The sequence below is a fragment of the Calonectris borealis genome, chromosome 21 (assembly GCF_964195595.1).
Source record: "Calonectris borealis chromosome 21, bCalBor7.hap1.2, whole genome shotgun sequence".
Lineage (NCBI taxonomy): Eukaryota > Metazoa > Chordata > Aves > Procellariiformes > Procellariidae > Calonectris > Calonectris borealis.
In genome coordinates this window covers 12,380,376-12,405,025 of record NC_134332.1, presented here as the reverse complement: position 1 = coordinate 12,405,025, position 24,650 = coordinate 12,380,376, and the positions used below count along the sequence as shown (strand labels likewise).

At 51.8% G+C, this 24,650-nt stretch overlaps 1 protein-coding gene across 12 annotated transcripts in view; it reads right to left on the bottom strand.

Moving 5' to 3' along the window:
• The window catches only part of MVB12B (multivesicular body subunit 12B), a 74,631-nt gene extending 56,636 nt beyond the window's left edge, over nt 1-17,995 (bottom strand). For 6 of the 12 annotated variants that reach the window (XR_012676828.1, XR_012676829.1, XM_075170916.1 and 3 more), the window contains exons 1-4: nt 17,438-17,541; nt 10,398-10,520; nt 4,275-4,382; nt 520-616 (exon numbers count right to left, since the gene is read on the bottom strand). Coding sequence is in view for 10 of the 12 variants with exons in the window: in XM_075170916.1 (XP_075027017.1) it covers nt 520-616; nt 4,275-4,382; nt 10,398-10,520; nt 17,438-17,500 (391 nt within the window). In the remaining 2 variants the exon portion in view is untranslated. Of the gene's footprint in view, nt 1-519; nt 617-4,274; nt 4,383-10,397; nt 10,521-11,585; nt 11,704-17,437; nt 17,548-17,896 lie in introns of those variants that run through there. The other 6 variants (XM_075170913.1, XM_075170914.1, XM_075170911.1 and 3 more) reach the window with 5 other exon arrangements.
• Nucleotides 17,996-24,650: the final 6,655 nt, after the last annotated feature.

Sequence of the window (24,650 nt, the reverse complement as noted above, 5' to 3'; positions counted from 1 at the left end):
GGTATTTTCCCTGGACATTCCACTTGTGCCTTCTCTCAGCAAGCGCAAACATACCCCACCATCCTCAGCACTACCTGCCAGGACATGGGCCTTCGTTTGTTCATGGAGGGAGGTGTAAAACTGGCTTGCATGAATGCAGCACCATGAGCACATGCCCTTCCTTTTGGTATCAATTTGTGAACATCCCCCAGCACAGCAGCTCTGCTCCCACTACGCCTAGTCCACCCTTGCAAAATGAAAGAACAAACTATTCCTTCCAGCCCCAGAGCTGTGCTGCTCTCGCAGATGAGCTCGTGACAGTCAGGCAGCGGTATTAAAAAGCCTGAAGAGTACAGGAAAACCGAAGGCTGTTTCATTGCAGTCCAGAGCTGCCTCCAAACATGTACATGTAACCCCAGAGAGCAGCAGTGCCGAGAGCGTCCCCCTACCTGGGACACAGCCCTCCACCGTCCGACCACACAGGCACCGGTGGAGCGGCTGCTCTCAAGGCATGGGACTGAAGAACAGATGCCAACTTACGTGTATCGATGGTCTCCTGGATGGGGATGAAGCCCACAGGTAAAGTGTCCTTGATATCAATGAGCTTCATATCAACCAAGACGTTGCCTAAATGACTCTTTGGAGAGAGAAAAGAAACAGTTGACTATAACGTCACCAAATTCAAACACAGCTCTTCTCACCTGCTGAACCCCAAGACGCCTTGTCATTGTATCTGACCACCAACTTTAAAAATGATAAGGGGGTACCAACATTTGCAACTGATCCCTCTGCAGGAACTACATGATGATTGACTAGGAGATACCAGACAACTGTCAGCATTTACAGATTCTTACATCTCATCCACTGCCATACTTCTGGATCCTCAGAAGCACAACCAAACTCCTCCCTTTGGAAACACGGCAGTTCAAAGTACTACCTCCACCAACTCATCCACTAAGCTTAGTTCTCACACACACTACATCTACAATAGCAACATGACATTTCTATGACAGTAACAGCAGAAAGCATTACGGGAAGATGGTTCATGCAGACACAGCCAAAGTTATTACAAGCATTAGCTAATTAGTACTGAATAGACATGGTTCTAGCTCCAAACGCAGGAGCACTCCAGAAGAGCAGGCCATTTGGAACGAAGAACTTCATTTGGAGTCCATATGAATTCTGAACTGATGCCTCGTCCTATTAATCAAGGCTTGAAGAGCTCAAAACACAATTCAGAATGACAGCCTCCACAATTGTTTAGAGACCAGATTTTCTTTGCAGTTCTCATTAAAACCAGCATTGCTGCCAATAATCTGGATTCATGTATGGAAGAAAAACACACTTTAGTTACTACACAGCCTTTATAAACAGAAATGCAATACAGAACAATTAAAATTTCATCCTAAGCCATCAAACCATGTCAGTGTGTTTTACTGTTACCAGTTGCTAAGTACCTCCTTTAGTTTTTATCTGGCAGAGTATTTCAGGCAAACCTCTACTCTCCGATTGTTACACTGAACTATTTTAAAATATATTTAAATTTGCAGCCTCTGAAATAAGGGGAGATCAAGTCCGAGTTTATTTTTTGGAGGTTCTGCATTTCATGGTCAACTCCGCACCAGGAGGGCCACCATGCCTGCAGCCCTGTCCCACCACACACAAGCGTGGCACACGTCCTTTGCTCAAGGCAAAGCGGCCGAGGCCGGGCAGCCCCCACATACCTCCATCCTTCCTTTGGCCAGGAAATCTCAGATGAAGCAATGCTGGATGCTGCGAAGCCTGCATGTATCAGTTAATATGGTCCTGGCACAGCAAATGGTAGATGAAGTGGTTGCTCCTGATTCATCTTTCATGTTTTGTTTATACAAACTGCCTGGCTGCGTTACATCAGCGTGCAACTTTCAGCTGAACCAACGATCATCCCTCCATCAACAGTAGACAAGTAGGAGAGAGGCCCCTGATAAGTTTGTTAGCTGGTGAAACACTGGGAGTCAGCACTGATGCTCTGCCATCAGAGGAAAAGGGCACAAAGCCTCCCCATTTGAGAGATGCACCATTCGGCGCCTCCTCACCATGACACTCAAATACCAGCAATATCCTCATAATCTGTCAAATATTGTAAGCTGTTGAGAATGACGATTCTGATAAAGAGACACTACAGACTGTCTCTGTTATAAACCAGGCATCTGAGGTGCATTAACTCTGCTAACTACGACATATTCTTCAGGACAAATAGTTCCCAGTGTTTTTGTTAAAAACAAAAAAACCCTGAGCGGTAAAACTTCCAACCCAAAGCGCAGCAACACATCAATGTCCAGGCAAGAGGAGCCTCTTCCTCTTGGATGAGGGCTCTAGGTCACTGCTACAGGGGACTGAGGCCTTTTAACCCTCGGAGGTCCCCAGTCAGGCAGCACATTGTACCCCTGTGTGGCCAGAGAGGACTGAGAGGGGAAGGAAAACTCTTGCTAGGCTAACCAGGGACAAGGGTGCTGCTCCCCCACCAGTCTGGTCCCCTCCTCCTCCCAAGCCCATCAGCCCGCTTCCAGCCTTCCCGCAGCCGGAGGACCAGGAGGGCTGATCAGCTCTGCGTGCTTCCCAGGGGCGGCCGGATTGGCGCCAGCATCTACCAGTCTGGTCTCTGCCTCACAAAAAGGCCCCCTCGCACACGCAAAGCCCATGGCCTCAAGCAACATGAGCGCATGTTCTGTCTAGCACGGGCAGAGGGGTGTCCTCGGGAGGGAGCCCGCTCAGCTGGCCAAAGCTGACTGGCCTTGGGAAATCCACCCTCCGAGAAGAGAGGGCGCTCCCGCTGTCCATCGGGTACAGCTGCGATGAACCACAGGAGCACCAGCTCCACACCAGCACCCAAACACCGGCAGCACTGCCTGCAGGCTGCTGCCCTGGAGCTCTGCCAGAAGCACCTGCGGGTCTAACATGCCACTGACGCAGGGCTTGAGATAACCCGCGCGCAGGACACGGCGACTCGTGCCATGCCTCACACACCAGGCTGCCGCGCCGCTGGGACTGGCAGTCCTCCCCCCACGCTCCCTTTAATTCACTCCTCATCAATATGAGGAACATATTCCCAAACCGTGCTGAGCAGAGGATTCATACCAAAAGTCCAACAGGCACTGACTGAGGGTATTTACACTGTCTCTGCTAGCCAGCAGTTGCTACTATCCTGTAATTATTTCTGACAACCTCGCATTTAAGGTAGCCACAGAAAAACTTAATACTCAAATCATCACAAGTCTTTCTGTTTAATATCCTCCCTGCCTATTCTGGGGCTATTACTCCTCCTACTGCAGGTACTCCAGGATGAAAAGCACAATTATTGTCCATGCACCCCAGGAAGCAGTACTTCCCATAGCTCTGGAGCTTTATTTTAATCTAGAGGCAGGCAGGGAAGCGGATGGAATAAAGGTCAAATGTTGGAAACTGGCAGCCTCCAGCTTTCCTGTCAGGACCCGTGATCAACCTCTGAAGTCGCGGTCGCTTTTCTGTTCCTGCTGTTGGTGAAAGCATGAGTACAAAATGTTATCTCCATACCCTGACAACTGAGTCACTGTGAATATCCAAAACACGACAAAAAGCAGGATTACCCACTAGATGGAGTGCATTCATTGTAGAATTAAATAGATCCTCCAGAAAAGAGGAAGTTTTCACACTAGCCTCAACCAAAAACACAGTAGAAGGCTTCAGGCTCTCACTGCACATGGTCTCCTCTCCTCCACGGAGGATGTGGGCAGACAACTGCCACTAATCAGAAATTAACTTATGCTCAATAGCCATACTAGAAGATTACAAGAATATGGTAGCATATGCACAATCTGGGCAAATTTTCAAGAATCACCACCAAAAACAACAAAGAAAGAAAAGCTAGTCCTGCAAGAAAATACCTATGATGCCCCTGGATTTGGAAACTAGTATTTCCTTCATCAACACTACCTGCAGCATTTGCTTCTCTAGGTAATTAAGAGTTAGAAATTCATCAGGATCGTGAGCATGCAGTGCCCGTTGCTACAGCAGGAAATGCTAGCGTGAGGGAGCTGCTGAAATGCAAGCATTCTCTTTTCTGCTGCTTTTATTGCAGATTTTGCCAGCGATTTCTTTCCATGAAGAACACCGACAAAATGCAAATATCTAGCCATTGCAGTTTGCCTCCTGACTCACCCAAACCCAGTGAAATGCCTGCTTGAATTATAATTGGCTCCATAAAATGAATCATCTTATGGGTAAGAGCATACCAGGCACAGATGCAAATCATGCAGACACTCAGCAAATGGACTTACATTTTCTTTTGAAAATGATCTTGTGAAGCACAGGTATCTTGTGACCTTGGATTTAAATAAGCCATCTTTCCAGAGGTCAGCATCCAAGCCATCTGCTGTTTGTGCAACCTGGAAAGAGACAGAGGGAGAGAGGAGACATGTGAGCCAAGATAAAGTTAATATATGTGCAGTACTTCTTCCTCAGACTTCTTCTAATTAACGGTAGCCCGAACTCTCACAGCATCTCATTAGTTTCTTCACGAGGTGCAATGCAAAGAACTTCCAAGAGGAGGTATAAAAAGAAGTTCTAAAAACACTGTCTCTTGGGAGTCCGTTGATTAAAGATGCTCTGACAAAGGCTATTCTAATGAGAAAACAGCAAATTTGGTTACAGTCTCCAAACAATAGTTTGGAAAAGTCAGCATATCGAGGCTCTCATTACCACCCTACACGCAAGGGCGCACTGGGGCAAGCTGTGAGGAGCGGTCCATGTAGACAAAGCACAAAAACTGCCCAATCTCAGTATTATTTTCACAGAAAAGCCTTTAAGGAATTCTGGCTCCTAGGCCAAAAAGCTGCTTCCAGCAGCGGGGGAAAGCCCTGGTCACTCGCAGACTTTAGCAGCAGTGCCGCGTGCAAGGACGCACCCTGCAAACGTCCCTCTCCAATGCAACCCTGTGTCCAGTCGAACCAGTGGCACACACCGCATGGAGGGCAAAGGAAACACACCCTGGGCCCTTCACCAAAGAGACAGAGGCACATGCAGGAAGAGAAAGGCAGAAGAATCTCGCATTCGAGCTGATTCAAGGAGTGGGCACAAGGCAGCACCGTGCCCAGGGAAAGGGCTCTGCTCTATTAGCAGCTGGGCACTCGCCCTGCACAGTGCAAGCTGGCAAGAGCCCCTGCCTCAAAAGGTTTGCTGGCGAATAAGAGAGGAGAAGGGTAGCAGAAATAAGATCACCCCACCAGACTAATGCCCGACTGATGGCTCCCAACAGGAGGCTTTAGCGTGGTCTGAAGCTACACAGAAGCACAGCCGAACTTCTGCCTAATACCTCTCAGATGGGGGCAAACCACTGCACTGCAGCTCTTCCAAGTCTAATTTTACTGAATTGAGTAAGACCTTGGCCACAGAGCAGCCTGATAACAAAGAGCTGACATTCGTTGTTACTGTTTGCACCCCTGTTTTGTTGAGCAGAGACTCTGCGCAGGAAGCAAGAGATGTGTGCTGACAAGACCCTCTAATTATCCAAAGTGCGGGACAGAAAAGCATGTTTATTGTCTGATCAGCAAAGGGAGCAAAGTGCATTGGCTGCTCTTCGCATTTCGGCAACTGCTGTTCACAAGTCCCTGCTCAGCTCAAGCCCTTGTATGACACACACAGCTTTTGTGGCCAGGCTTCTGCAAAGAAACATGCATCATTTTTAAATAGTAACATTTTAAAACAGGATTTTGGTGGGATTTTTTCTTTCTTTATTATTCCTTGAATTCAACTCTTTCCTAAAGTGCTAGTTTAGGAATATATAAAATCCACATGCACCTCCCTCCCCTACGGGTAAGTCAGTCCTGGTGAAAAGAAACTCAGAAAGCAGACTGCTTGGAAAAACTGTTGGCATATAGGAACACTTAGCTTGAACCCCGTCCTTGTTAGAAACAGTTTGAGGGACTACAACCAGATTTAATCACTTTGTTAATTAATATGGTTTGAGTTCTATGTTTCAGTTTTTCTTGTGTTAGCCAGTTTTGTCTTCTTTGTTCCCACATTAAAGATGCTCAAAACTCAACAGGCAGCAATAGACACAGTGTGCAACTGTAAAATTAGTGCTATACAAGTTGCTGTCAAATGCACTTTTTATCTAACCTCTGTAAGCTTTAGGAACTTTACATTACTTACAACAATACCAAATAATTTTTGAGGTGCAAGTGCACCACTTCAGTTGATATAATCTCCTCTACAACTCGCTGCCCAGAGCACAGCTGGATCAAAGCTGACCAAGCCACCTGAAGGGCCCCTGCACTGGCAGGCTGGCACCGCCGCCCCTCCGGAGGAAGGGAGGCCTGGCACTGTTATACTCTGACTTCACGCTGAAAAAAACCCAAGAACTCCAACCCACACCACACACCCTCTTAGGAATAACCCTGCCATGCTAACCCATCAAATATCTAGTAGAAAGACCCAAGCTGGTTCCGCGGGGAGCTACGTGGCGAGGCACCCGACCCACCTCCAGGGAGGCACAGCAGTCCAGGCTGACCCCACTCTCCCCTTCCTGCCCCTGCCCGACAACCGGCCTGGGCAGCATGGGAGCGGATCCAGGACCCGGGTCCTTGGCTCCCAGGAGCCAGCAGGGCCAGGCCTGGCCCACAGCGCTGCCCCTTGGGGACAGGGTCCCTGCTGAGCAGCCACTCGGGCCCCTCTGATGCTTCCCCACCCAGCTGAGCTGCCGGTCACTGCCCGACTGCCTGCCACGGCAGCACCAGGCAGGCCGCACCATGCCACTTGCAGAGCCTCGCAGGAGGACACGAGCGGTGGAGCAAAAAGCAGCTGGGAATAAGAGCTCGCCAGTCCCGGGGCTGCACGGGAATGCCAGCAAAACCATTCCTGCTGAAATGCAACAGTCACAGGCGACATCCCCAGCAATTAACCCCGAGTGCTCTTGCCTCCACATCATCCTGCTGAAGACTTTTTCCAAGCCTGGAGAATGTAAGCATGCATTAACTTGTCAGAAAACTCATAGGGAAAGAAAACAGAGCAATATAAACAGGAAACTTCTTACATCACCTGCTGGGCTCCTGCAGGCAAGGAGGATCCCCACCACCTCTCGAAGCATAGCTGTGCCTGAGCCACGCTGCTTCACGATGGCAGTGTGCCCTCGGTGAGGCAACACAGGAAGGGAGCTGACCTGGAGAGGCTGACACAGACCTGTCCGGCAGGACGGGTGCTGTGCAGCCCCAGCTCACCAAGTCATCCGCTTGGCTAAGAGGCAAGGGATGTGTGGGATGGAGGACATGGCACACAGCACTGGGCACTCAGTGCCCCAGGCACAAGGCACGGTCCTCCTCATGGAGCTGAGGGACTCAAGCACGTGCTATAAACAGACGGACTTGATGGAGTGACACCTAGTAAGGAAGGTGTCCCCCAGATCACCCCTCCAAGTGCGGGGTGATCTACCTGCTGCCCAGTAGTCATTATGGGGTTATTGCTACCACAGGACCAGCCTTTGGCAAACGAGCCCACTAAACCGCCTGCCCCACGGGGTGGGTCTGCCCCACCAGTGGTGCGCAGGGCCGTCCCTGCTCCAGCACGGCCCTGGGTGAGCAGCATGCTCGGGCTCTCGCCCCAGAGCAAACCCCACTGCGGAGCTGGTGTTCAGCCTGCAGCAAGGAACGCGGCTGCACAGGAACCACACCTCTCTCTTACCCCAGGCTCCCTGCCTCCTGCCTCTCCTCCCTTTCCTCCCCACACATACGCTCAGTCTTGCCAGTTTGGGCAGATTTTCAGGAACCTAAGTTCAGACACACTGTACATTTTGACAAAATCAAGTCTTTGGTGCTTCAGCTATTAAAAAACCTGTCTAGTCATTAAAAGCGTCAGTAGCTTGTTTTCTAAGCAGACACAAAGGCAATGGAGATTTCTGAGTAATTAAAAAACTACTGAGGGAAAAAGATCTCTGACCCATTCGCCAAGGGCCTGGTACCCTGGGCTCTGCCACACTGCCACCTCCAGCCGGGCAGTACGCCAAACTCTGGGGCTCCATGTGAACCTGGGAAATGGACCGGGACACCCCCTGGCCATTTAACTTACACCTGGGCTGAAAGCACTCATGCCTTTGCTCGTTTGTTTTAAAGAGGAGCGAAGGAAAAAGGAAGGAAAAGAATATGGCAATGGCTGTTTATTGGAGAAAGGAAATGAATGGAAGGGAAACTGGGTAAAGCCTATAAATAATATAACTGTCTCAGAGAAAGAGAACTGGGTACTTCACCATCACAAAACTCAAAACCATCCGTGAAACTACACGACATCAAATTCATCGCCAATAAGAGGAAATACTTTCCCATGCAACTGAATTCACCTGTGGAACTGAATGCTGCAGGATGCTGTAGCAAAAGGCAAAGCAATCAGATCCCTAAGGGGACTGCAACAACATGCCAAGATAATCCTAAAAGATGACAGTGGTTCTCCTTTTCAGGGTGCAGTTTGAACCTCTAACTACTAGGGCTTTAGGGAGTACACTCCTAGGATGGAGCTGCCACATCAAGGCTTTACACCCTGAGGCAACAATCAACTGTCAGTGTCTCATTAGGGAAATGGCATATCTGGAGAAATACAGAGCCTGAGACCGCCCAAGTCCACACGTTGCCCAGTCTCAGAACAGGACTTCCTGTGCTGCATTGAGAAGTACACTTCTGCATACTTGGCTTCAAGCTTTCACATAGGACAGACTGTTCCAGAGAGGTCACGGGGAAGTGGCAACCCTGCCACATACTACTCAAGAGCCCTGACTCACACGGAGGAGCCACCTTCCCAGACAAGGCAAGAAAAGCAGAGTCCTGCGTGCCACCATCCCGTGGGTTTGGGCACCAGGACATCCTGTCACATCAGGATGGCACCCAGAGCGGCCCCATCACAGCAGGTGCTGTAAGTGGAAAGGACGCCGACTGCGGCTCACAGCATCCAGGCACAGAGCTGGACTGCTGATTTGCCGTACATGAGGCTGAAGGAGTAAGCGTGTGGAAGCCATGCAGGTAAGACAACTGCAGACAGCAGGCACGTCCCCTTGGCCTGCAGCGGGGATTGCTGGCCCCAGGGTCAGAGGAGAGCTCCTTGTAAGCAGAGAGGAAGGCAGAACAACCAGAAGAAAGGCAGCCTCCTCTCTGTGCCCCCCTAGGAGAGAGCGACCCACATTCACAAGCGTTATTACAACACCGCTGTAATTGGATTAAGCCACAGGAAGACCCTTTTATCTTGTTTAGTTTAAACTGTGTTAGCGCTGAAGCTCCCTATTAAACCACAGACAGGCTATCTGGGGTGAGCGCTCTCTCTGCCCAGTCATTTAGGCAGAATGCAATTCTGTTATCACAACTCTCACATTGTCCCGTGCTCCTTTATCAGGGCAAGCAGCTAATTACACAGCCTGGCTCACACAGGTAATCAGCACTCAGAAAAACGCAGTAAATGCAAAAACCTTCCAGCTCTTTAAGGAGCCTTTTCACAATTCCCTCCCCCGTTTCCTTACTTCAGCCTGATCCATTTTCTTCCTTCTCACACTGAACAGGGTATGCAATAACGCAGAGGCAAAAAGGTGCGAGCAAAGCCTCAAGTCAACTGGTTTCCACTCCTGACCATGCAAGCTGTGTAACTCTGGAAACCCAAGGTGTGATGTAGCACAGTTGGAGCAGGATACATAGAAAGTGAGCAGATGGACTAGGGGCCAAATCTTTCCATATAGAGCTTTGCAAGGTCAGTATTTTATGATATTTCACTGTTTGGGACACTATTCTACAGGGAGAAAAATCATGCTGTTGGTTACACAACAACTAATCCAAGGAACAAGCAGCTGCTAAACAGTGACCTCCCTTTATCCATTCACGTGTTCATCTTTGCTGTATCCAGCTGCCTTTTCCTGCTGCCCAGCCTCCTGCCAAAGCTTAGTTTACAGATTTGCATTCTGTCCATCAAAATCATCCTTGCAATTTCAGCTGGATGCAAAACTCTTTGCTTCCCATTCTGGAGCTTCTCATCATCATTGTGCAGTGATGATATGTGGGATTAAACAGCTGATGTGGGATCCATTTATTCAGAGATACAATTTGTGCAATACTTACGACTCCTTCAGGATGAATGTTACTAAGATTATTAAATTTGCATGCCACAGTGGCCAGCTGTTTCTGAAAACCCCTCCTCCAGGTAATTATGCTCCTCTGGAGTGGCACAGATGAAGTAGTATGATTGCACCCACAAACCTCCACTGAGGGAAAGCACTAAGTGCTGTGGGCTGAGAGGTGGGCAGCTGGATATCAAATTACTTCTTAAAGCACATCTGAAGGCAAGCCCTCTCTGGAAGAGATGCTGTTCCCCAGCAAAGTAAAGCCTCATTAGTGCAGAACCAAAGCATTAGCAATGGCAGCTGAAATAGCTCTACTTACTACATCATAACCTGTTGGTGCTCGGTTCCGGGATGCAACCACACCAACACCCGTGATGGGATCCATCGGCAAGTCAGGCAAGGCATCTGAGAGGTCTCGCACTTCAGGCATTATGGACTGATCCTGAAAGAAAGGAGCAGAATTAAAGGGCTGCCTGGCAGCACATCCCAGCAGAAGACAGAGAGCACCGAGAGCCTGCATGCATGCCACAGTGCCTGTGCCGACACACCACAGACTGCCAAGTTAAACACAGGATTAGGCCAGACACACCTTCTGCACTTTCATTTGCTTTTGATAAGAGGGTACATTTGTGCAATGCCCAATAGGTTTGGAATTTGGGCCAGCAGTCTCTTCTGAGATTAATTTTAAAGTTTCCAGGATACTTAGCATGGGCCGGTTTCCATCTAGCAACGATGGGAAAACCCAAGCTCATTCCCTTTCCTCCCAAACAGAGAGCAAATTTCATCCCTTAGTCAGGCTGGTTGAAGCAGCTCTGCCATTTTAAGCAGCAAGAAATCTGCTCCTAATGGCTTCATTGGGAGGTTCCCCATCCACTACGGATGTCAAGACACGCTGGGGGTTCCCCTGCGAGTCTTCAGTCCCATCGCACCCTCCTGAACCAGACCATTTTCATGTAGCAGCACAGATGTATCTGGCTCTGTATGCAAAACTGCGCTTGCTGCAGAGAGCCTCAACACCAGGGGAACACAGATGAAGCAGCACAGGATGGTCTGATGCAAAGCAGATAGAGGCCTTGAAGAGGCCTGAGCATCTTCCAGAAGGGAGACATCACCAAGTACTTCAGGGGAGGGAGATACGCAAAGGGGGATAGAAGCAGGTAAGACCAACCAATTTCGGAGAGATGCTGTTGCAGGAAGCAGGAGGAGAGGACAAGAGAGCTGCTGAAACAACTCGCTGAGGAGGAGGATGGGGAAAGGTGCCACTGCCTCAGCATGTGGTCTCCTGCAGAGGCAGCCAGTTAGGGCAAGTCTTCTCTGGCTTTCAGGCAGGAATGCCCCAGGAAACCACCCCCCACGCACCCCGAGATAAAAGGGCAGTGCTTTGTGTAAACAAGCGTCACTGCTGCGCAGCCAGACAAGCCATGAACCAGAGCTACCTAATTCAATTCCCTCCTCAGAGCAATTAAACCCCAGCATTTCTAGGCTATGTAGATGGCTGGTTACTTACTGCTTCTAGAAAAGGCAGAGGTGAGTGCTGGTGCCAGTGGGACCTGGGTTTACACTTCACAATGCCCAGTCTGAACAAACATCGTGCTGCAGGCAATAAAAAAGAGCAAGTCTGGGCCCTATGTAAATAATAATAATGTCACACGAACAGCCAGACTACCTGAGGAGTCCAAAACAACAAAAGCTAGTGACCAGTAATCGTGAAAACACTATTGCCGATGAACCAAACCCAGGAGAGAGCTCTGCTTCGGCACCTAGACAAGCATCCAGCACGCACAGAGCAAAGCAGACCCACTTAGCTCCCTATGCAGTTTAAGCCTCCAAAGCATGACTAGAAGCGCACCCTGAGCCATAGGGGCTCACCCTCCCCTCCCGACTGGCTCCCTGTCCTCAGGGTGGGCGAGGAGCAGGGGACTCTGCTGTAGGAACGCTGGTGGCAGCCGGCACAGCCCAGACAAACCCCGCACCGCTACCTGCGCTGCTTTACCAGCTCATCCAGATGCCTCGCAAATAATCCAGAACCCATTGCCTAACATGCGCAGTACCAAGCAAACATAATATGAATTTAACAAAGAACTTACAATCTATTCTTCATACAGATGCACGTTTTCTGAAAACTTTTCCAAGTCACTCTCAATAATGTGATGACTTGTTATTACACATTGGGAGGAGCTGGGAGATAATGAATGCTGACACAAGCTTCTCTTAGGCCATTTTGAACTGAAATCCACGCAAGTGACAATATTCCCCAGCGCGCTAAGAACACCACACAGCAGGTTCCAGCACAGTTGCAGCTGCACCGTGGGGAAGCAGATCCGCTCCCCTGGCCTCCACCAAACCCGCCCTGACGAAGCACTGGCTCCTGGCACTCCCTCCTCTTCCACAGCGGTGATGGCAGGGACACGGCTAATGCAGGCTGGGGACCTGCTACTGAATGCTGCCCAGGCCCCGGCTCACCACGCTGGGGCCTGCTGCGGGGAGCCCAGCTGCCCTGGCAGGAACCCGAGCAGCAGCAGGGTCGGCCTGGGAGAGGCCGAGGATGGGGCCCTGGGGTCCCCGGCACCACCGCAGGAGGGGTGTGGGTGCCTCTACCTGCAGCGCAGTGCTGCTGGGCAGACCCCCTCAGCCTGAGAGCACCCCATCCTCGGCGGTAGGAAGGAGGGCACCTTTGTCGGAGCTGTTTGCAGTCCCGCTCGGCGCGGCAGGGGGAGGGGAAACGGCATCAATCCTCACTTTGTGCCGGCTCACACAAAGCTCCTCTATGGCGGCGGCAGCAGCTAAGCACAGAGAAGGGGGCTTTCCGCCTCGAGAGGGCAGGAGGCGGACGCCGCGGGGTGAGACGCGATGCAGCACTGGCGCAGGGCCTGGAGCAGCACCTGCGACAGCGAGGGCCGGGCCGAGCTCCCCACGCCCGCCACCGCTGCGCAGCGCCCGGCGAGCCTGGCGCCTTCCTCTGCCTGGCACTCAAACCGCGGCCCGTGCCTGCAGCCGGGCAAAGCATCTGCCCAGAAAATGAACCTCCAAGTCTCTGGGCAGCGCGGCACACCCTGCTCCACAGTAGGAGGGCCAGGCAGCAGTGCTGGAAAGCGGCTGGGCCTGCGCCCGGCCACCACAGCACGGTGAGGGGTGTGGGCAAGGGGTGCCAGCCGGGCTTCGCCACGCCAGGCCAGCCACTCAGGGCAGCTTCCCGCTGTGCGGGTGGCATTGAGGATGCATCTGGAACAGATACGGAACAGCAGCCATCGGTTTGCACACTCAGATAAATGTTTTTGTGAACTCTGCACAGGTCAGAGGGGAGTCTCTGGCTGGGCAATCATACAGACGATTAGTTACGTTGCACTTCACCCTCAGGGCGTCTGCAAAGTTTGGTTTCTTTTCTACTGTGCCTTTGAACTTAAAAATAAAAAACAAACAGTGAAAGAACAGATTAAATTAAGGAGCAGGATTCTATAAATACTGCTATTAGGCAGCTTGTTATTTTAATGAAGTTCTTTTTAAACAACACGAGTTTGACCTATATGCCCGCCTAACATCATGGTGGCCGAGAACTCAAACCAGCTGACCAGGAGATGGCCTTTCACCACCCTGCACTACGCTGTGCTTGCTGAGCTCTGCTGAAGGGCCTGCACCGCTCCGCCCGCTCCAGGGTTATTCTGGGAACAGCCCAAAACAATTAGACGAACATTTTTTGCCATTAGTTGGGAGCATGCTCCCTGGAGGTCAGTCTCCACTGCAGGGCCACATCCAGCCCCCAGCACGCCCAGGCAGCACAGGGAAGCCAGATGCAAGCCCTGGGGCAGGAAGAAGCTTCAAAACACCGCAGGACCACTCGGACAAAGCCAGCGGGGAAAGGATGTGCCTCCACCAGAGAAAGTCACCATGCATCTGCCGACACCAGTCCCGAGCAGTGCATGGCAGAACAGGGCAGGATGGCTGCAGGACAAGATGCAGAGAACAGGCTCTTGGCATGCAGCCGCCATGCTTTATCCCAAGTGCTTTCCGCCCCCTCAAACTGGCTGTGCCACGGGGCAGGAGGCGCAGGGGTCCTGGGGATCGTGATGCCCGGCTGCAGCAGGAGAGGCCTTCAGGGACTCTGCCAGCCTCTGCCACAGCCTTCTTCCCTCTGCCCTCAGTCAAGGCCCTGACTTATCTTCTTTGTCTCCTCCTGCCCAGGGTTTGGGGGACCACTTGCTCTGTGTGGCACCAACCCAGGCCCAGCCCAGCCCGGCTGGACCCAGAGTGGCCCCAACAGGCACCTCTGCAGGTGCATGCCACAGACCCCATCCTGATCCCTCAGCAGTGCAGCAAGGCCCCTCGCTTCAACCTAGCCAGAGATGGCTCTGCAGGCTGCAGCGCACAGAGCGGGTAGCAGAGACCAGTGCCAGGGTGCCCTGCAGCAGGCAGGCTCCAGGCAGAGCCACCGACCAGGCTTCCAGAAGTCTTTGCACCGGGCAGCTCAAGGCCAGCGGTGCAAGCGGCGCTTTGCCATGTCCTGTCACCCGCAACTCCACAGGCTGCCAGCCTGCAGGGCAAGCCACCAGGCACAGGCAGAGGAGGTGTGGACAGCAGGCAGTGACATTTAGTCAGAAAGCCACACATGTACAGTCCAGCCAGGGTCTTGTTTGATCCGTCACCACGTAGCGCTCACCGATGCTCCGCTCTGGGTCCTCCTGCTGCAAAGTACCTACTTCCAACACGCACGCCGGGTCTGCTCCCTAGGAGATGTGTAACACGGGGCCCGTGTTGCCCTGGCTGTGCGAAGCCCTCTGCCAACTGGCAGCGCAACTCCAGTTGCCTCGCACCCTGTGGAGATGACAAAGCTGAGGGCAGCTCATCACCCCAGAGCGGCTGTCTTGCAGCCCGTGCCCGCAGTCACACACATCTCCCCTTCTCCCAGCACCCGAGACTGCCTGTTACATCCTTTTTGCTCACTCTCATCCATTTTCTTGCTAGCTCATCTCTGCTTTTATTAGTTTATCCTAGGCATGCTTTTCTGCTGGCTTCACTGTCCATTTCAGGTATTCCACTGAGGTGACTCACCACACACACTGCTGGGCTTTGGCTGGGACACACATATAGCAAAGGAATACATTTTCAGAAATGAATGTATTATTGTGAGTTTGTATAGCATTTTTCCCTCTCGGTGTTCCTTTTCAACAAGTCAGGCAAGTTCAAGAGCTGGTGGATACATGATCGGATCAGGCCTGATGATGTATTTGCTGCAGAAGCATCACGCTGGCAGCAAAGCAGGTCAAGTTCTGAAGTTGAATAGCAAGGGACTTGGAGAGAGAATGGTCTTATTGTTTCTTCCTTCAACTACAAGCCCTGCACTTTGACACTGACTTGCTCTTTCCACAGGCAGAAAAGTATGAGCTAAGGCAAAACTGGAAAAAAATTATCAACTACCTCACTGAGTTCCTGCACCCTGCGGGAAATAATCCCATTGAACCAAAGCAGACACACTGCTAAAACCATCGCTCGCATGCTCGGGTTATCGCTCCATCGTTTTGAAAAGGTGGTAGGTACTGCTGGCACAACACAGGTTGCTTAAAAGTTACACCAACGTACTCCTCCACACACCCGGTCCTCCCACCACATCTGGGAACAGGACACAGCCCCAGCCAATTTTCTATTTCTGTTCATGCAATAGGACATAGTTTCAATCAGGAAAACAGGACACATGGCGGGACACAAGGTCAGGGCCCTGGAGGCCTCCATCACAAGCAGGCAGAATTTCAGTTTCACATTTCGCCCCAAACAAAGGTATGTCTGGAATCATCCCTGCACCCAGGCTCCTATCTTTGAGAGAGCTGCCCTGTATCAGCTGCAAAATATCTACCGCTTGTGACTGAACTGGATGGAAACAGGAACTTAAGTCACAGAATGAGCAAAATTGAGATCTTATATTGCTTCACAGCACTTCTAACCATGGACACTCATTTGAGAGGAGTTCCCTATTTCAAACCAAAATAGGTTTCCATACACAGATGACCTTGCAGCAGGGCAGCAAAATTTAAATCACATTCAGTTCAGTTATTTCTATCTTGGCACGTGTGTGAAAAAGTCCTGGGAGCTACAGGAACCCTTGAGCCTGGGATTCACTTTGTCAGAGCAGCATGCCCTACAAGACTGAAACATTGTGTGTTTTATTTCATACCTCCAGAAGCTCAAACTAAGCCTTTGTCCCAATATGCTGAGAAAATCTAGCGGGTAAGACTACCTCAGCTAAAAATTACAGGGATGACACTGCCAACCTGCCACATGATGCGCAGGCTCCACTAAGGTATACGTTAGCACGTTCTCACTTAGTTAAAACAAACACAAGATGGAGAAACATGAGTTTTAGCCAGATCAGCTGAACACCAGCTGAAGCCCAGCCTGTCTTGTTTCAGCTGAAGGACTCTGCTTGCGTTACCATGACCAGGCTGAGAATGCCCCAGCTCAGAGAAAGTGCAGAAAATACTGAATCATAGAATCATAGAACAGTTTGGGTTGGAAGGGACCTTTAAAGATCATCTAGTCCAACCCCCCTGCAGTGAGCAGGGACATAAGCTCGGTGGATCTTTGAGAACCTCTCCAGAAACCAGAGCGAAGCCTCAGTAATGCAAGAAGTGAGTACATAAAACACAGGCAGCTCAGTATCACTGCTCCGGCCAGTACTGTAAAGAGAGAGCCCACATTATCACCTCCAGACACGCAGAAACCTGAGAACAGGTGAGAACGGGCAGTCAAGTAAACCTACACTATAAACACTTGCAGCGAAAGACCACACAAAACAGTTTTCTTGTTATTTTCTCTAACCGGTCACTAATAAAATGTGCAGTAAACTCTTGAGCAGGTCAAGGTCACCAGGCCTTTGCCCGCCGCTGATCACCGAAGCTCTCCCTGTAACCGACCACCAGCCCGAGCAGGGCGCTTTGATCTTACTTGGAAAAGACCAGGGCGCTCAGGACCGGATCGGGGCTCGGCCTCCCGCACCCCGGGCGGGCGCCGCTGCGAAGGGGCGGTCTCCCCGCGACACGGGCAGGCCCCCACCCGAGCCTGGGGTGCTCCCGCCGGCCCCTCCACCGCAGGCAGCCGGGCGTCCGGGCCCGGGAGGGCTCTGCCGCGGCGGCAGCGCCGGCCCGCAGGCCGCCCCGAGCGACTGGGGGTCCCGGCCCGCCGGCCTCGCACGGCGCCCCGGCCGTGTGAGCGCCCCCGCCGCCGGGCCCGGCCCCGCTCTCGGACGCACCGCCCCCGCCGGGCCGCTGCGCAGGAGCCCCGAGCGCCCGCCAGGCCCAGCCCCCCACCCCGGAGCGCGGTGGCCGCGCCGGGCCGCGCCGAGAGACCGCGGCGGGTCCGGGGAGACTTAACTGTTGCCCGTGCGGCCGGTGGCGGGTCGCGGCTCCCCCGTCGCAGACAGAAGCAGCTCCTCATCGCCCGGCGGGGCCGGCGCGGCGCGGCCCGGCGGGAGGAGCGGCGGCGGCGGGGGAGCGGCCTGCGGACCCGGGCGGAGCGGGGCGGGGAGCGGCGGGCAGGCCGCGGCCCGGCCCCGCGCGGAGCCTTACCCGGCGGAGTGCGCTGCGCCGGGCCCCGCGGAGCGGCGGGGCCGGGGCCGCAGCAGCGCAGCACGGCGCAGCTCGGGTTCCCCCCGCCGCTGCCGCCGCCGCGCAGGCCTCCGCCCCCGCCGCTCCGCGCCCACCCGCGGCCGGACCGCGGCGCGCAAGGCTCAGAGCCCGCCCCGCCCCGGCCCCCCACCGCCGGCACCGCGACCTCCTCGGGGCCGCTCCGACCCCCTCGGGGCCGCCCCGTCCCGTCCCACGGGGCACTCACCGCGGCAGCCGCGCAGCGCTGCGTCCCACCGCCCAGGCACGGCCCAAAGCGAAACCGGCCCCGGGGGCCGACACGGCCCTCGGCTGCCCTGCCCTGCCCCACCCACAGCGGGCGCGCCCCGGGCTCCGCGGGGCGGCTGGGAGCGGGGCTTCGCGACCCCTCCGCCCCCAGCGTCCCCGGGCAGCGGGGCTCTACCCCACCACCACGTCTCACCTTGGGCTCTAGCAAACACAGGACTCGGGGCTCAGAGGGCAGATCTTGCGAGCCCCATGCCACAAAAAAACTAAACTTCAGAGAGAAAACGATTCATCTGCTGACCTCCCCTTGGGTGGAAACTTCTCAACAGCTTCTCCTGGCTGGTGGTCTGCCCCAGCTGTGAGCTATGGCCCTTGAGCCTTCGGAAGATGGGTGATGTCAGGTGGAAAAAGAGCTGAATAATTGTAATTTGGTCAATGTAACCTCAGTCTTCCTTCTGAAACAAACTACATCTAGGAGACAGGCAGCAGCTGCTGTGGACTGATGAAGGGCAAATTGTGTCAAACCAAGCTAGTGCTCTTCCTGAGAAAACACTCCCTGCGGTTAGAGGATAAGCAGCTTTGGGAGCTACCTTGACTTCAGTAAGATATTTGATGTTCTTTTTCACCATGGCCTGAAAAAACAAACTAAGCAAATATGGTCCAGAGAGGTCAGGGTTTGCCAGGCTTGTTGGGTAACCAGAAGCCATTAGCGGTTCACTCGCAGCACAGAAGACATCCTGACCTGAAGGTCTGCAGAGGTCTGGTTCTGCTCAATATTATCACATGCCAGTGATGAATTTGAGAACACACTTATTGAATTAGCAGATGATGCAAATCACAGCATAACCTGGAACAGTAGCATGGCCTGTAGCCATAATCATATGAACTAATCCTGCAGCTGTCCTGCATTTGGTTTTGAGCACCTTACGTCAAGGAAGCTCATCAAGGATAATTTGGAGAGCAGCAGGATTGGTGTAAGAGTTGACATCAACGGCCTTTGATGCAAGACTGAAAGAGTCGGAGCTGCTAATCTAAAGAAAAAGAAAAAACCCTGGGTTGAAGAATGAAATAAAGGAGGGAGGAAAACATGATAATTTGTAGGTGAATTAAAGAGGAGGACAGAAACCTGTTTTCCCATCCTTTGTGGCTAGACTAAGAAGTGATGGGTGTGAAGTGCAACAAGAGATTCTGCAAAGGTACAGTGAAAAACTTTACAATAGCAAAGACAGTGAAGCACAGAGAGAGTTTTTATCACTGGTCAGGTTGAAAGCCCTCCTAAAAGCACTTATCAGACATCACTCAGTTGTTCCCTCGGGCCAAGGACCAGGCAAGATGGTCTCCCAGGTCCTTTCTAGAGCTGGTTTCCTCTAACTGTTTTCCATGACGTACTGCCTGCTTGGAGCCATGGTTCCCTTTGTGCTGGAAACGTGGCCTCTGTGACTTCTAAGAGGAGAAAGATCTCACTCAGATGATGTCACCCAAATTTCCTCCCACTTCCCCTCTTTTGTCCTGAAAAGATCAGGTACCATCTGAAGGGGTGGCACATTTAATGGATGGTCCATCTCTGTTTTTACAGGGCAATTCCTTGTCTGATACTCTGCCTTTAACTACACCACTAATTCCCAAATAGTCCCGATTTTTTCCCCTCTCCCCCATTTTCTTTTTGCTCAGATTTGGTCATCTTTTGAGAAGCTCTGTTCAGCCTGTTCTTTTCCCACTTGGGTAACCGTTTGCTTCTTCCATCCTGTTTGGACTGTCTATGTACATCCCTTTAGCCAGGCTGAACTGAGCAGGAGTGGTTAGGCAAACAGCCCTTCTCTTTCCTTCCATGGGTATCTTCAGGCTATTTTTGCACCTATCTGGCTCTCACTGAGGTAGGTACGAGCTCGGCTGACCAAGAGTTTCCCACAGGCCCAGCTGTGGCTGGTCTGTAGTTGTTGAGGTGCCTGCAGAGCTGGGTGCAGCGAAGGACCGGGGGAGTTCTTGGTTTTGATCCTCAGGGTTGTTCCAGCTCCTTGCTCTTCACCCTGGTGTGGTCAGACTTACTACCAAGAGAAACACTTTGATTAGTTCGTGTTTGAGAGGCTTGTCTGAAAAGCAACATACACATTAGTGTTTTTGTATTCCTGTTCGTAAAGCAAACAAAGCAGAATCCTGGCATCCCACATACTCCTGGATACAACCCTGGACTGGGAGCAAACCTTCGTCCTGTCCTGGCTGGTGCTTCTCTCCAGTAAAGCATGTTAGACTGGTGCTTGCTGAACCATGGCGATAACTTGGTATTCTTAATTACGGCTCTACGCCTTCACTGTTTGACCAAGGCTTTCTGGCTTCCACCGCATACAGCCCTGATGGCTGGTAGTGGTTTCTGGGTCCAAAGATTAAAAATATATATATATTTTGAGCGATAAGGAATACAATGCATTTTTTTGATTTGGAGAGTAATTTAGAGAGAAGGAAAGATGATGCCTGGTGGAAATGAGAAATATATATCCCATACATAATATATGCCCCAAATGCCCTATTACAAATACAACAAGATTTCCTGAACTGGAGAAGTTGTTACACATTACAGTGTGCTAATGCTCCCCCATGGAGATGCTGATACTGAGAGAGTCTTTAGTGTAATAATATTAAAAATCCTAGAGTTTCAATAAGATCCTCCCTGCTATCACGGCGGTAGGAAATGAATTGATTCCAAAGGAAGACTCTAATTGCTGCTTAGTATCCACGAAATATTCTAAGATCCACTGCAAAGATATATCCCAACATGTCTGTGGCATGATCTGCAATAACATTTTTTCTAAAGAGACAGTCACTTTCCAGCACAGTTCAGCTGCTGCTTCAGTTTTACCCTCAGAGAAGCTGCCTGAAGAGAGCACCGTGCTGCCCGAGGGAGCGAACGCCTCTGCTGCAGCTGGGGAGGCTGCACAGCTCAGGGCAAGCTCTCAGCACTTCTGCCTATGGAGACCTTTAAACCTTGGCAGAGTTTGGAAGCTGGGGAAAGGCACCATTGTGCTCTTTCACAGAGCATAAGCCCAGGCTCTGAATCAGCAAATACTTGCACGCTTGGTATTAGGTACACGAATAACTATACTGGAGTTGATCAATCTACCAGTGTAAAGTTACTCAAAAGCATAAGTATTTGCAAGTATAATATTTTCCTCTGAATATTTTACATAAATCTCTCTCAAAATGCGTTTATTTACTTCCGTTTATTCAGAGCATGTTTTTTCTCACGAGTTCTGCAGTCACGTACATGCTGTCCAGTTTGTACCAGTGTCTTGTTTTCAGAACGCTGAATAGGAGGAATTTAAGTCAGTCTTGGCTGCGATGCTGGATTTGTGGCTGAACGAACACACGGCTCACTCATCCTTGAGTGGATGAACACCAAAATTTACATCCTCCAGAACATTGTTCCAAATTAAAGCGCGTGCTAGCTGGGTTTGTTAGCGGTGCACAACTTGCTCTGTTTGTGTTACCCCACTCTGACCACAGCAGCACAGCTTTGCTGGAAGGGTGCGCTGGTGCTAGGATGGGGATGTGCGGCACTGCTGGCTAGTGCAGGGGGCACTGGCCCAGCTCTGCTTCACATGCACAGTCCCTCACTCCCAAGTGGGAGCAGAAATTCCTGGCAACCACTGGTCAGGCTTCACTATCAAAAAAGATCCCAGTTTGCAGGGATGACAAACCATAAAGGATCCTGCATCTTCATCCTGACTGTAAGCTTGAGCCCTTGTTTGTTTAAAATCCTTTATGTTGCAGAATTCATCTCTCTCTGTAGCTACATTTAGTGTAGCAGTGAAATACTGCTGCATGTACCAATTTTTCCATGCCTGTCTTTAGAGAAAAATCAGCCCAAGGTTTAGTTTCATGCTGGAAAGGTTTCTTGGAGGTAGGTTTAACCTGCTGCCTCTAACTTGGCAGACCAAAATGTCTCTTTGCAGCTCCAACTTCCCTTCTGTATTTCTATTTTAAATCTTGATTATTCCAAAAGGAATGAAAAGGTCCTCATATCTCCTGTGTATGTTTTAATTCAGGCACCTCTGTAAGTGGAAAAGGTGTGGCTGTCCATATACATCCAGCCCCAATCACCAACGCATCCTGAAGGACAGTAACTGTTAGGGAGAATGAGGGAAGTGTGCAGCTGCAGACCAAGTCTGCCCTGAGAGGGCTCTGGGTAGTTTTGCCTCTAACGATACCCAGGCAGGGTTGGCCAGAAACCGTGAGAGTTAATGAACCCCCGTCCTTCTGTCCTCAGCAATATCCGAGCTAAACCCCTACTTTAATAACAGTGGCAAGTTCTTAACTAAAGCAAGCAAGCCATTCTGAAGGTTTTTAAAGACCTGCAAACTCTGCAGTAGGCACCTGCTTTCTACTGGGACGCGTGGGGGTTGCTTTTTCCCCAAAGCATTTCAGGTAGCGACATGATCCTGAAAAGAGATGCAGGGATATTTCAGGAGCTCACTGCAGTCAGAAACCCCCAGACCACCCACCAGGTTTCACAGCATTTTTGCATTTCATTTTACTTTGAGTTTAATCTTTTGTTCTTGTTCAACAAGGCTGTGTAATATTTCCTGCAGGGAAAATAGCTCACTATTTTACTACTGCAGTGCTTCTCATTTTTGGCTGTCTGTTTGATGTACCTCGGTGTGCGTTACCGCTGGCAGGCCAGGCTGCAGCCCAAGCGGAGCTCCTCAGCAGCCGGACCACGCATGCCATGGCCAGGCAGATACTTTGCTGAAAGTCTGGCAGCCCTTGCCTCTGAACTGTGCTTTTGGTTCCCTGCAACATCTGCACTGACACTTTCTTCTGTCCCTTTTGGTTTGGTCTGGCCACGATACTGAGGAAGTGTGCAACTTCAGCCAAGGTTAAAAGACATCATTTCTGAATTTAAGCTGAAGAGTGAAATGGCACATAGCACCACCACATCTTTAGTTTTGGGGCAATGCACGCAAATCTCAAGTGGCAGGCCAGGGGTCTACGCCCACAGCTGGTGGCACAGCTCCTAGGTCTGCTGCCCAACCCGCAGCAAGCCTCTCCCAACCGCCAGCCTCACCTTCCCCTCCAACCACGGGTGTAGCAGCCTGGTGGCCTGAAATTGATTAGTGAGTGTGCTGTGTGACCCCAGCATGGCATGGAAAGTGATTTTTAGAACTGCCAAGTGTCCGTGTGAGTACATGGCTTGCAGACACCTTCAGCCAATGCAGGATTGCAGCATGCACGGGGCTCTTTACAGCACAAAGCAGCAGCAGCGCTCTGCCCACTATTTATATATTATGGATCATAATATTTAAGTGGCCTGGCTATAACCCTGTAACTAGTTTTCCTTGACAGAATGAGTATTGCTCAGCACATACTAACAGCTGTCCGTAAAACACATTTATGAATTGTTCATAAATTTCCCGACACTGGCAAACCCCGTGTTGAGGCCCCCACGCTGCTCCCAGAGCCCTCTCACAGGCGGGTGCTGCCCATTCCCCTCCCGCCACCGAGGGCGATGCTGGTGCTGGCTGCACCCTGGGCACAAGGACTCCAGGCTGGCCCCCGGGGACCAGGAGCGGTGGGCGGGTGCTGAGGGGAGCCTGGGGCAGGGTGCCTCCCACCAGACGCTCGGGCAGACCCCTGCCCGGGGAAGGCTGGGAGCCAGCCCGCTCCAGGGAGGGCTCATGCAGCCGGGACATCAGCACGGAGAATGAACAGCCCTGCTCACTGCATGTTGTGTCCTCATTGGTGTTTCTGTTCCGACTTCTGTCCTACCTGGCAGATGAGGTGCCCCAGGGGCAGGAGCACCACCTCGGACCTCGAGGGTGGGTGGATCTCCAGCAAAATGGCAGTGGCGGGCAGCTTACTCCGATGCTCGCTCCCTCGTGCTTGCATTGCTGCTCCTGCCACAGTACCGCCGAGTCCCGAGGAGATAGGGCAGCTCAACATGGGAGCCTGCATACAAAAGGAAAAGCTGCATTTAGTGTTACCAGCTCCTCACTTAGCCCCAGGTCAGCAAAGCACTAAAAACAAGTGTTCAGTCTCAAGCACGTGCTTAACCAGCTCCTGAATTAGAGGAACGGCTGCGGGGTCAGTGACTCAATGGCAGCCTCAAAGGAATGAGCCTGCATGTCTGCTTGTTGCAGTCAGACAGCCCCAACAGGAGTGGTGAAGCCACCGCCACGTCCCTGCTTCAGCAGGCTCCTGCAGGGAGGGCAAGTCCCTCCCGGGGGACAGGCACTGCCGTGGGGCACACACAGCCACGGGGCTGGGCACGCTTGGATGATGCCTGCACCCTCGCTGCAGGTGGGTGTGTCACAACCTGGTAGGCATTGGGCAAAGGCGAGCAGAGCACCGGGGCTGGCTGTGCACACCAGGCAGCTGGCTCTGACTCCTCTCCCTAAAGGGGATCATCAGACTCCCCAAAACACATTCACTGTGGGGGTAGGGGAGGCACTTACCCACTTGCACAGGTCAGTGTCCTGCTGGCCCCTGCAAGCGCATTTCTAGGACCTTGCATGGGAACCAGCTCTGGCTGGCAGCTGACTCCTCCATTCCTGCCACACACAAGCTTAGGAAAATATTGTTTGCAAGTGTATTTACTACCTGGAGCATGACACTCAGGACGTGAGTGAGCAATGCCTGGAAAGTTACCAAAATAGCCTTTGCAGAAAATTGCTCTGAACCGTTGTTTCAGGGATCCACTCTGGAACAGAAAGTGGTCTGCAAAAGGCACTATTTCTTGATTTATT